Source organism: Sinocyclocheilus rhinocerous, unplaced genomic scaffold (genome assembly GCF_001515625.1).
Source record: "Sinocyclocheilus rhinocerous isolate Xijiao unplaced genomic scaffold, SAMN03320098_v1.1 scaffold688, whole genome shotgun sequence".
Lineage (NCBI taxonomy): Eukaryota > Metazoa > Chordata > Actinopteri > Cypriniformes > Cyprinidae > Sinocyclocheilus > Sinocyclocheilus rhinocerous.
This window is the reverse complement of record NW_015651641.1, coordinates 2,707,104-2,720,923: the sequence shown is the minus strand read 5'-3', so window position 1 is coordinate 2,720,923 and position 13,820 is coordinate 2,707,104. Positions and strand designations below refer to the sequence as shown.

At 36.9% G+C, this 13,820-nt stretch overlaps 1 protein-coding gene across 2 annotated transcripts in view; it reads right to left on the bottom strand.

Annotated features, from left to right (window-relative positions):
- Nucleotides 1-4,816: 4,816 nt before the first annotated feature.
- phf24 (PHD finger protein 24) overlaps nt 4,817-13,820 on the bottom strand; it is a 39,950-nt gene continuing 30,946 nt past the window's right edge. Inside the window, exons 4-9 of one of the 2 annotated variants that reach the window (XM_016518884.1) lie at nt 12,635-12,713; nt 12,259-12,461; nt 11,247-11,413; nt 8,896-8,931; nt 7,855-7,944; nt 4,817-5,707 (exon numbers count right to left, since the gene is read on the bottom strand). In XM_016518884.1, coding sequence (XP_016374370.1) covers nt 5,611-5,707; nt 7,855-7,944; nt 8,896-8,931; nt 11,247-11,413; nt 12,259-12,461; nt 12,635-12,713 — 672 coding nt within the window. In that variant the 3' untranslated portion in view covers nt 4,817-5,610. The remainder of the gene's footprint in view (nt 5,708-7,854; nt 7,945-8,895; nt 8,932-11,246; nt 11,414-12,258; nt 12,462-12,634; nt 12,714-13,820) is intronic. The other variant, XM_016518885.1, reaches the window with a different exon arrangement.

Sequence of the window (13,820 nt, the reverse complement as noted above, 5' to 3'; positions counted from 1 at the left end):
CAATTACTCCCCCGCTGGTTTCCCCTCTGTCATCGCCAGTGTTGCAGACCAATCACCTCACACACTCATTCCCTCTTCTCTTTCTCACCCGCCCGCTTAAACATTCAGCGATAAAAATGTGTTTTGAGTGCATTAAAGGAACACCGCAGTGCAAAAACAAGAGTGTATAAGATATTTTGCTTTGCAACGTTTTTGCTGTGCTCGTCTGAGTTGAGCGGCGCATTAAAATCTGACAAGACAACATTTGAATATCAGAATTTGCATTTGTGATCCCCGTCAAGTTCATCCTATTAGACAGCACACAGTTTTGCTCATATCCATATACACAAGACTGGGGGAAAGAGGGAGAGACTGGTAGATATGTGTGATCTAACCCACAGGACTTAAAAGTCAGGAAATCTAGCATTTTTAGGTATAAAATGTTGCAGTTCATATTCATCTTCAATGACAATACCCATAAGCACAACAACTTTATTTATTAATGTTGCCAAATAGCAAAAACAGATTGTTGCTATTGAAATTGCAGACTCACTGTCTTAAGTCTGACTTCCTTTTAGACATGGACTACTGAATCTGCAGTAGCCTACTACTTATATTATTTATGATGTTAACCTAGGTTTTCCCTAAGAATATACCAATTACTTCTCTTTGTTTTTGTCATACAATAGCAAAACAGATTTTAATTAACTTGACTGATGCAGTGGTTTTGGATGGCAAATGGTTTAATGAAACTCTTAAGGTAAAATCGAAATATAAAGGTAAAAAGAATATGAAAGGGGTGTCGAATACTTCTGTCTAAAGAAGGGAATTAAAGACAGAACCCCGTAGCACTGAATTCAGGACCAGCATGTGAAGGTGAGGAGTATTTGAGGTTACTGCATTACTGTGTTTTGTCTACTGCATAGACAAAAGGAGGTCACGAGAGTGCATTATTGCTGAAATGCTAAAAGAATTGGTTGAATATTATGAAATGTGGGTTTAAAAATAGAGACAAAGATGTGAGGCTAGCCTAGACCACAAAGTATCTTGTGAAACTAAATTAGTGTTCAAACTATATGTACGTATATGTATGAGAACTGTGGGCCAAATAAGCTCTGACATAAAATAATGCAAAATATCTTAATCTTTTGGCCTTAAATTAACCTTAGCTTCATTAATTCGGTCTTCATTAATTTGGTATATAGTTTACAGGTATTTTGTGTATGACCCATGTATATATATATATATATATACTTTTTTTTCTTTTTGCAATTCAGTAATGAGAAATATGGGCAAAATAAGCTTAATTGTCATGTAAACAATACAAAATATTTAAAATGACATAAATTAAGCCTAACTTTCTTAAACATTATATGCAAAATATATGTTTTTCTGTTTATTTGTAACTCAGATGTGTTTTTTAGACTACTTTAAATGAACCCTTTTGGTCTTTTGTACCTGATGTTATGTTGAAAGTTCATGCTTTATTTATATCTTCACAAGAATCCTTCGAAAATAAGCATGACAAGTGTACAGCTGCTTACATTTTTCTTCTCTTTACTAGGATTTACACTAACAACAAATTGGCTTCCGCTCTTGAATCTAATTCACCCACTGACATTCCAAGCTGGTCTATGAGAGCGTCAGATGAGTGCGACCTCACAGAGTGATGAGGCTCAGCATCCTGTCAGACTCTCCTCCTTCTCATCGTCTGAGCAGCCAATGAGTGATGCCATCTACCACGCTGATTCGTCTTCACCTCAATGGATCACCGCTCATGACACAACCTCCCTCAGAATCACAGGAAGGTGCTGTCAGGTGCCAGATTCCAGACTGACGTCAGCATGAGTATGAGTTTACAATACTTAATGTGAAACATCTAAATATCCAGACACAACAGTGCTCCATTCGACCTGAGTCCGCGCTCCGGCTCGTCTGAATGACTATAATTTCTAGTCACGCGCTAGTTTGACCTTACGACCTTAAAGGGATAGTTCACCCAAAAATTAAAACCCTGTCATTTACTCACCCTCAAGTTGTTTCAACCCTGTATCCGTTTATTTCTTCTGTTGAACACAAAAGATATTTTGAAAAAGAAAAAAAAATTGGTGGTCCCCATTGACTTCCATAGTATTTTTTTTTCCATACCATGGAAGTCAATGGGGACCATCAACTGTTTGGTTACCCATATTCTTCAAAATATCTTCTTTTGCGTTCAACAGGGGGAAAAAAAGAAACTCATACAGGTTTGGAATAACCTGAGGGTGAGTAAATGATAACAGAATTTTCATTTTTGGGTGAACTATCCCTTTAAGGCTCGGTACAGGGTAATGCAAATAAAAACTTTAAGGCACCGTAAGCTCAAAGTGTTCCAAATGGCAGTCTGATATTTCCAAGAGAATGTCAGATGCGGGACAGGTCCCATGGGAGTGGCGCTGTGCATTAACAGATGTCCCAATCGTTCAGTCGAGGGTGTGAGACTGTTTAGGGTGCTATAGTGGTTTCATAAACATTCTGTAATAGATAGACTGCCACAGAGACAGAGAGAAAGCTATTGTAGACAGAGACAGACAGACAGACAGGCAGACAGATAGATAGATAGATAGATAGATAGATAGATAGATAGATAGATGAGATTGTGTTCTCAGTAAATGACTCAGATCCCACACAACTCGAGTGTAATTTTTGAAGTTAACATCATGCATTTATTTCCAGCACTACCAGCAAACTCAGAGTATTGCACAGTCCCTTCAAATAATTGCCTTGAGCAATCCAACACAAACTTACTATAGCCTAAGCAAATACAGTGGATATGACCATATAAACAAGAGCGGATATGTTTCATACCCCTCATACAGTTTGATAAATGAGTGTAAAACCAGGTGCCATTTTACAGGAGTGTGCATCATTTACGCCTATGAATAAAAAAAGTTTGAGATATTAGAAAGTGTTTTCATCAGCACCAGATCTAAGAACAAATTCAACATGAATAAATAAGGAAGGAAGGAAGGAAGATCTCTGAGTTTTTTTTTTTTTTTTAAGCAGTAAGTTCTAAACCTGATTATCAACATTTTGAGGGCTCTTGCCTTTATATTAGCATTTCAATGAGTGTTTTGTAAGATTGCATGTTTGCATCAGCTGTTTTAGCGAAACACTGAGTAATGTCACTTCTACAGGTGTTAAATTTTTACAGACCCAGTAAAATATAATTCTGAATCTAGTGAGTTAAAAGAAACATCAAATCAAAAATAAAACAACAAGTCATGACACAGGGTGTGCAAGGAAGGATTATGAACCTAAGAGGCCCTGCTTTGTTATCTTTTCCACAGGGGAAAAAAAATATGTATATAAATGAGTTCTTATATATTGTAATTGTGTCTTTACATTCCACAAATGCTACTTAAAAGTGAGACTTAATATCAGCCTAGTGAGCTGCTTTGTTTTAAGACAGAACCCTGATGTGAAACCGTAAAAGTGACCAGTCTGAATTGATTTTCATAGAAACTATGATTATTGAATGAAGCACACAGGATATACATGACTCACAATTGATTTCAACAGTCTGGCATTAGCAGGATGCTAAGCTAACAACAGGATACTCTAACTAATAGGTATAAAAAATATATATATAACACATATTTGGGTAAAACAGATCAGAGATCTTTAATTATAATTCTTTTATTGTTTTTCAGATTATATCACCACTGAAATAATCATACTTATTAGCCAAATGAGGTATCTTAGAAAGAAGCATAATTATACATAATCTTGACTCAAAATTGATTTCAACACAGAACACAAAAATATTGAGTAAACAATTAATTTTAATTAGATATTAGATTCGATTTTTTTTAATTTGAGTATTATTTTAGTATTGTAGGTCAATGGTAATGGTAAAATAGTCAATGGAATATCTTAAAAAGTGTCATAATTATGACTTGACTCAATTAATTTCAGTAGTTTGGAATTAGCATGTTCCTAAGCTAAAAATACAATACTCTAATAACCATACACACAAGCAAGTATTGGGTAAAATAATCAATTTTAATTAAATCTTTTTTTCTTTTAAGTTTTGTGTTTTTAGTTCTGAATCTAACTATTAAAAGTGACAATGTTCTTAGAAAGTATCATAATTATAATAAGACCTAACTCAATTAATTTCAGCGTTTGCAATTAACATGCTGCTAAGCTAACAAATCAATACAGGACCAAAGACGTCACTTCCTTACGTGAACGAATCGCCGTTGAAATGGTCTATAGCGTTTCCTTGGTTACCGCTGTAAACAAAGCAGAGCTGCACTTTATACGGAGGAGAAGAAAATGCCATTGCCATCGAAAATTTTCTCAAGACAGTACCCTTCAGTGATACATTAATATAACCCCATAAATGTAATGCATTTTTGTACTTATTTTACTGTTTTTTTCGGGATCTACTGGGACAGTGATAAAGATCTACCAGTCGATTGCGATCGACGGGATGGCGACCACTGCTCTAAAATCATAAAAATATACAAATGTTGGGTAAAATCATCCTTTTTAAAATTTAATTAAAATATTTTTAATCAAATGTTCACTGTTGATTTGCTCGTTTATGCTGCCTGTACATTTTAGAACAGATTTTGTGTCGGTAACATGCCTATGGTGCCATAAAATACTGCCTAAGTTGGCATCTCACTAGGTTTTAGAAATGAAGATCATATTTCACAATCCAATCATGTCCTCATAGATAAAATTAAATTCCACCCTACTTTTTGTGCATATCATGTTTCACTCAGAAATACAGTATGAAAATAAAACAAAAAGAAATACAACTTCTCATAATTCTGACTTGCAAATGCAATTTGTCAAGTGCCTGAAAATTTTATTTTATGCCCATTTACTTACTTCAGAATCTTAATTACAGGTAGCATTTGTCTGTCAGTAACAATTTTACATTTCCTTTGTTTTCATATGTCTTATAGCTATAGGCCCCTGGCAGTCTGGAAGCTCCTTGCCCTGGTCCATAATCCATCCCTGAAGATGTGGGAATAAATACACATACAATATTTCGTATAATATATATATGTATATAGACTGTATATAGTATATATATATATATATATAGCATCTCACTTCGATTCCTGTGTGGCACCGTTGTTGCCCACTATATTATATTCATATTTTGTGGTGACTGAAATTAGATCAGCAATGATTCAACCACTGCTCTCATATCGATCCATCGATCTCAACTCATCTGGCTAGAGCCGCAACTCAAAAACGATACAACACGTTAACATCAAAAACACTACGCAAACACTGTGGTGCTGTAAATTTGCTAATGTGTGACAGTGTTTCTCGCAGCAGGTTCTCTAATCGAAACAGAGTCACAACAATCGAAATCATACAAGCTCGTAAAAGCTCAAGAAGTGGTGACAGATGTGCTATTGTTCAGTAGCGTTGAATTTGTCAGTGTGACGCTAGATTGTGTCGTTAGAGGAAGAATCCGTCGATGGCTTGTACAGTCTTAGCGTGTGGTGGCGTACTCGTTTGCGTTTGACTCTTGTGTGACTCTCGGTTTAGTCCTCAGCACTGCTCTCTTGTGAATCCGAACCCAGAAAGCCCTTCTGGAAGTCTCAGGCTATGTGGCCGTGGTTAGAGTGGCAAACGGATGTGCATGGCTGAGCTGTTGGGCCTGGCGGCCAGGATGTAGATAGCACTCTTCCTCAGGAAGTTGTCCCAGGTAACCGGTCTGGAAACGTAATGGTAAAATAGAGTTAACTCAGACAGTTAAAGCCACTATTAAACCACAAATTAAAATGAACAAATTAAAAGCCAAATCTTGACATCTGTTATAAATATTGACCAATAGCTGCATTCATGCCATGTCGTGATTACTTTAATTTCGAGATGACAACACGTGAAGTTCTACTCTGAGCTGTTCCAAGTGCTCGGAATTACACGTTTCTATGGCAACATTATCAACATCACATCCTTGTAGAACTCAACTTCCCAGCTTACAACTTGTAAGCTGGGAATCTTCTGAGGGCTCTGACTTGTACCAAAGTCCCTTTAAGGCAAGTTATTTCACTCTGCGGCCATCTTTGAAACGCCTTGAATGGGGAAACATCAAACTCTCCAAAACTGTTCACCAAACTTACGATTAAATCTCATATTTGAAATCACCAATGAAATCTGACAACAACTGTCTCAACATAAATGTTGTTTCTTTTGGTCAAATAGCGTTAAAAAAGCTTATTTTTCAGGCTAGACCAGCCAGTGCGCATACACAGTAATGAGCTCACGTCTCAGAACGCTGACTCTTTCTATAGCAACCGGGACTTCTAACAGCAGCTGCAGTGATGCGCTGACTTTACCGATTAGCGATTGGCTCTTTTATTCAGAAGGCAGGGCTTCGTTCGATCGAGCGGCCATATTGAGCGTTGCATGAGTGACACGTCTTGGGTATTCTATAGACTTTGCTTATACCACCTGACCACCGCAGATTCATTTAGGTGCTACTTAGAATGCTGCAAAAAAAGTCACATGCTGTTATCTCGAAATTACGGTAATTATGACATGGCGTAAACGCAGCCTATTTCAAATCTTCCATTTTTGTCAAAAATTCTAGAAAACTGGCCAGTTTGAGAGTTCCAGTCTGAGGCAGCACTATCAGAGTTATACAAGACAGTGATTGCAATGCTGTTACTGGGTGGTTGCTAAGCAGCTGCTGGGATGTTTTGTATGGTTGCTAGGGTGTTTCTAGGTGGTGAATAGGATGTTCTAGGTTGCTGTAAGGGCATTGCTAGTTGATTACAGTTGCTGTTGATTCACAGGGCATTGTTAGGAGGTTGCTTGGGTGGTCGAGGTGGTTTCTATGCAGTTGCTAGGGTGTTTCTAGGTGGTGCCTAGGGTGCTGTAGCGGTGGCATTGCTAGGTGGTTGCTAGGACATTCTGGGTGGTTTATATGCTGATGCTAGGCAGTTGCTAAGCAGTTTCTAGGATGTTTTTGATGGTTTCTAGGATGTTTTTGATGGTTTCTAGGATGTTACTATGTAGTGCCTAAGGTGTTCCAAGTCGTTGCTAAGGCATCGCTAGGTGTTTACTAGAGAGTTGATTGACAGGGCATTGCAGGGTGGTTTCTAGGTTGTTCTGGGTGGGTGGCTGCTAAGAAGTTATTAGGGTGTTTTGAATGGTTGCTAGTGTGTTTCTAGGTGGTGCTTCAAAAGGTTCTTCAAGCGATGCCATAGAAGAACCATTTTTGGGTCCACAAAGAACCATTCAGTCAAAGGTTCTTTAAAGAACCATCTCTTTATTACCTTTTTATAATCTGAAGAACCTTCTTTCGCCACAAAGAACCTTTTGTGAAACAGAAAGGTGCTTCAGATGTTAAAGGTTCTTTATGGAGCCATTTAGACAAAAAGGTTCTTCTATGGCATCATGAAGCACCTTTATTTTTAAGAGTGTAGGGCAATGCTAGATAGTTACTTCCTTTTTCTGGTTGATTGATTGGTGTTTGCTATGGTGTTCTGGATGATTTCTATGCTGTTATTGCTAGGTGGTAGCTAAGTAGTTCATATGGGGTTCTGGATGGTTTCTATGCTGTTACTAGGTGGTAGCTAAGCAGTTGATATGGTTCTGGATGGTTGTTAGGGTATTTCTAGGTGGTTCCTAAATTGGTGGTTGCTAGGGTTTTCTGAGTGGTTGGTAAGGTGTTTCTAGGCCGTGCCTATAATGTGCCTATATAGCTCAGATCCCTCCTTTATTGTAAGCCTATGTGATTTTTTCCACCATCTGAAAATCATAATAATGGGAGTTGATCATAATGTAAGCATTCTAGTTTGGCTGTGCCACACACTTGTAGTTTGTAAGCGAACACACACTCACACACACACCAACCTGTTGTCATTCTCCATGGCTTTATCTCTGCTTCTCTCGCTGCCGGAACTGGCAGGACTGCTCTCGGATATTGGACCAACATGGCTGATACTGCAGATGAAGAAAGCAAGCGGAAACACACGCTGTTTCATTCAGGCTCTTCCACACAGACACACACACTACCGTACAGCTCACAGCAGGCGACACTTCTACAGTCTCTGGGTTTTCAAACTCTAATTTGTTGTTCTCATGACACCTCAGAGCCCTGAGAGATGATACCCAACCACTGGCAAGACAAAACTAGTTCACTCATGAGCAGAAACATGCATTCAGGACTTGAACTGGAATTCAAAATGCATTCTCAATTCAATTCTGAATGGCCCACAGCCCATGTATATACACTCTCCATCTCACAAAGTCCAGACATCGCATGCCATTCAGTACACTGAAATGATCTGACAAACTTCATTGACTGAAATAAACTGATTTGAAACCAGAAATTCCTGTAATTAGGTTCAATGACATGTGCAGCAAAACTGAGTGCAACCATGACCAGAGTGTTGAACGGCGACTCAAACATCTCGTCCAGAACTGGGACCACTCAGAGTCGAGACTGCCTGCTTTGATCTCAAGCCCTCAGTTGATTTTAATGAGCGTAAATTAGGATGCAAGCTTAGTCATGCCATAAATGTGCCAAACATACACACAAACACCCACAATCTCATGCACCCGTGCACTCAGTCACTCATTTAACCTGCTGTGCCCCTTAAAACTGAAAATATCCTTAAGTGCTTCTCTGAGGGGAACAAAAGACCCTCTTTTGATCTTGATAATAGGAGGGCAAGATCTCATTTAATACAGCCACAGCGGCTGAGAGAACGGCCATTACAGTCAAAAACTACCCAATTTAGCTTTGATATTTTTAGCCACTGATTCCTTGGCCTCCATTATGGAATATTTAGTAATTGAGGTGATAGTGATTATAATGAGTATAATGACGATGATGGCCGGGAACGGTGTTAGATGTTTCCAGGGAAGGCCCATGCAGATCGAATGACTTACCCCATACTGAACAAAGGGGAACACAATCCCATGAGTCTGCAGGGCAAATGGACATTTAGCAGTGGTGAAAAGGATGGGATGATTGGTGGAAAAAAAACAATAGCATGGAGGATGATGTCAAAAAAGACTGTCCAAATATTGAATTTGCAATTATGTTAAGTCAATCAAAACTCATTCAAAATATGTATAAAATATATACTGTATACCAGGGTCGTGCACAGGGGGGTGGCCCTGTGGCTAGAGCCACTGCCCCTCTGCCCTCATTGGCTGAGGTGCCCCTCTTGAACCCCCCAGCACTCCCACCCCCCACTGAACATGACTGCCCCCCAAATGTCTGTGCACGGACCTGCTGTATACATTTCCATTTAAAAATTTGGGGTAAGATTTTTTTTTTAAATAAATTATTTTGAAATTATTTTGAAAGATCACTGCATTGAATTGATCAAAAGTGACAGTAAAAACAAAATGTTAACAAAAGATTTATATTTCAAATAAATGCTGTTCTTTTAAACTTTCTATTCATCAAAGTATCCAGAATAAAAATGTACCATGGTTTCCACAAAAATATTAAGCAGTACAACCGTTTTCAACATTGATAATAATCAGAATTTTTTCTTGAGCAGCAAAGCAGCATATTATAATGATTTTTGAAGGATTTTCAAGTAATGATGCTGAAAATTCAGTTTTGCATCACATGAATAAATTACATTTTAAAATATATTTGAAAATAATACAGTTACAGTAATAATATTTCAGAATATGACTGTTTTTATTATATTTTTGCTAAAACATTTTTGACATCTTGATGAGCATGAGAGATTTATTTCTAAAACTTTTCAATTTACCAGTATATTTCCCAGTTGTTCTTTATAGCTCATGAATTTAAAAGAAACATAAATGAGCATTCCATAAGTGTCAACTTTATCTCAGATGTTTCTACTAAAATTCATCAGGAGAAATATAAATAGACACAAATGAGACAATTGTTGACATACTGTACAAGTATACAGTATATAGTATATACAGATGATATTTCTGATTATATAATTATTAATAATTTACTTAACTTTACTGATAATTTACTTAAATATAAATATATATAAACATAATTTAATGTTATAATTAAATTCCAAAAATGTTTATAAAAAGTGCTGTCAAATCAATTAATACCAATTAATCACATTCAAAATAAAAGTCTGTGTTTACATAATATGTGTATGTGTGTGTATATATATATATATATATATATATATATATATTATTGTAACAAACGTTCGTAGATCAGGAAGAAGGAGGCGGGAACCAGCGAACATTTAAACATAAAACTTAAAAAAACAAATGAACGAACACAAATCGAAAGTAAAAGTGGCAGCCCCTCACGGACGACTGCCGCAAAAAAACAACAACAACATAAAATCCAGGCCTGGTATTCTCTCGTCTTTCACTGTCGTCGCTCCTCCTTTTATCCTTCCAGAGCTCCTCCGTGGGACTCGAGACCGGTGATTGGTGCAGGTGGCGCTCATTATCCCGCCCCACTCGTCACAATTATGTAAACACAGACTTTTATTTTGGATACGCGATTAATTGATTTGACAGCACTAATTATAAATGAAAGATTTCATTTAACTTCCTCATTTAACCTCACTGCTATCTAGGAGGAAGATTTGAGATATTACAGAAGTCACATTTGTGATATTTATTTCTGGGTGATGGTACTTGAGGAATGAAGGATACATTCGAAATGATCCATTCGAAGTACCTGGCTCCATTTTACCCCACAAATCACTGCAAAAATGCATCATTTTGACTTTTGGGCTCTCAGAGTGAGGTCTGAATAATGATATGACTGGCATAGAGTACTCTGTCAAAGTCAGTCCTTGTCCCTGATTTTAGCCTGTCATTGAGAAACTTTCCTCTTCCCTTCCACAGATGACCTCCCCCACCAGTTATATCATTTAATTTACGTTATGCATTAATCCCAGAGTCAGAACTGTCAGCAAATGCACTGCTTAAATTATTCATACTTTCTCGGCAGAGTTCCTGAATGCAAAGTTAGCCCGTAATTCATGAGAAGAGATGGAGCATACATGCTAATAAAGTGATGGCGGTTAGCATTGGCTAGCAGCTCGTAGAGGCATTGGCAGCTTGACATGGCTATAAAAACTGCCAAGCTTGATCCGATTTGTTGCTCCCAGAGGCCAGGCAAATTGGACGAGTCCCTGAAATGATTTTCTAGTGTTTGAAGTGTCTGAAGTTTGTTGTTGATTATGCAAGTGGCTGTGATTGAGAATCGTTCAGAAATGTCCTGCTAACTATAATTAGCCTCAATGACTCTCGTATATTCAGCTCACCTGACACTGCAGGACTGTGATTCTTTGTTAATCTTGTGGAACCAGGAGGTTTGGGCTTTTCTGGCTTCTCCGGCAGTAATGATCCCATCTTTGTCCTGGTCTATACTCTGAAATACGGCCCGTGCTCGATCCCTCTCCTTCGCTGTGATGATTTTCACCAGCGAATTCTGAATTGAGGAAAAACAGAATAATTTCCACAATGCTTTTTGTTGAATGGCTGATTGTTCATTAAATTTAGCATTTTGAAGGAAAAATAATTTTCACAATGCTTTAGTTTGAATGGTCGATTGTTCGTTATAGTTTAGCATTTGGAGGGAAAAAAACTGAATCATTTTCACAGTGCTTTTGGTTGAATGGCTGATTGTTCATTATAGTTTATCATTTTGAAAAAAAAAATTATAATAATTTTCACCATATTTTTGGTTGAATGGTTGATTGTTCATTATAATTTAGCATTTTGGAAAAAAGAAAAAAAACAATAATTTTCACAATGCTTTTGGTTGAATTGTTGATTGTTTATTATAATTTAGTATTTGGAGGGGGAAAAAATGAATCATTTCCACAATGCTTTTAGCTGAATGGTTGATTGTTCATTAGAATTTAGCATTTTGAAAGTGTTTCTGTATTTCTGGCAAACATAAACAGCCAATCAGCCAGTTAGGAAAATGAGCTAGATTATTCGATGGAAGGATTGTGTACTCATACCATTCATAAATGTGAATGTTAATAAATGGTTAAACATAAAGAAACAAAGAAATTACTTTTATTTCACAAAAACACTACAATTGATCAAAAGTGACAGTACAGACATTTATAATGTTACAAAAGATTTCTATTTCAATCTCCTCAGATGGGGATGAGAACGATCTTGTAATCGTTGCGCAATTTGTTTGAGTCTTATGTGTACTTTTTCCTCAGTGACTGTCACAAAACATAAAAATGCCTTTATATCTGGTCATTGCACCTTTTCCAATAATACAAACATGCTAAATTTGTCCATGTCCCACATTACCTCGGTCCGGAATTTCTGCAGCACTGAAAGTGACTCATGGTAGAGGAAGTCAGACCACTCAATCTGACCCTTCTTGTCTGGATCCAGAGCTGCAAACTGGGCCAGAACCTCCTCTTCCTCCTCATCGGTCAAGTCTCTTTCGAAGAGCTGCTTAGTCACAAAGTGCCTGTACTGCAGGAGTTCATCTGACACCAGGCACGACTCTGTGAGAGGGGAGTTACTGCATCATCAATCAATGGAAACAGGTCAGGCTTAATTACAGTACTGATGTGATCAATTAGTAAACCTTTAATTAGCTTCCTTAATTTACTGCGCAAAGGCACATATTTAAACCAGAATCTAGAATAGGCTGTTAAAACGGGACTGAGAGAAACACCTGGGATGATCTTGCACCGTTTGAAGGTTTCAATGAGGCTGTACATCTCTTCTTCAGTAAGCAGCAGGTTCACATTATCCTGAGGGAGGAAGAGGAAGAGTCTTTCAGTTCTGGTAGAGCAGACACTTCACTTTAAAGAGAATATTTGATTACATTGCTTCCTTGCTTGTGGACTAACCGTTGAAACAACTGAATCAACAGGAAATCCATTTTCAATACTAATACAGTAAGATGCATTTATAAGATGCAAGATATTTAGAAATGAGTTTAGCATGAACAGGATGATGATACATAATCCACTGTATTATTAAGAGCAATAAAGGGAATCATTTTCTAATTTAATGATCACACAAAATTGAAAATCATGAAAAGGTAAGTTGACCTAGGGGCAAGAAGCTGTCTGCCTATCCCAGCTGCCATCTGTGATTTTATTTACTTATTTATTGTCTGTCATCGATGTAAAAACTAAATCAAATATTTAGTATTTTAATGGATTCTAATATTCATGCATTTTTGCACATTTTAGCTAATTAATGAAGGATAGATTAAAGAGTTAAAGAGAAACATTTTTAAATTATACACTTTTTTTAAATACTTTTGATATATACATGCCTGTATTCTTAGCCAATAGCAATAGACTTTGAATTCTGATTGAATGATTATGCTCATTGGATCTACAGGTTATGATGAATAATGAAGATGATTGAAATGAATTATTTTTTTTTTACAAGAATCCCCCATTAACAAACAGAGATAAATATCCAACATAAAATAAAATCACAGATCACTATTATCCAGTGTCAAAACATATATCATTTAAACTAAAAATTGTTCAGATGTAATAAATCACAGAAATGTTGATGTTTGATTAAAGTAGAGTTGTCAACTGATTAAAGTTTTTAATCCTTTTTCAAACTCACAATATTTACTGATTAATAATCCCAGTCACATACAGAGAAAAGCCCCCAATCATCATTAAAAAAACATGTGGTAGATTAATAAATCATGGAATGGATATTACAAAAAGTTGTTTATTTGTTGATCATTATTCTAAATGAACACATTAAGCTGACAACCCTAGTAAAAAGATGTAAGAAAAAAAGGCTTAATGAGAAAAACATCCTGCATAAAGCCTCAGGGCCCTTCAGACTGAGCCTTAAAAACACTGTTACATTAATTATCTCCA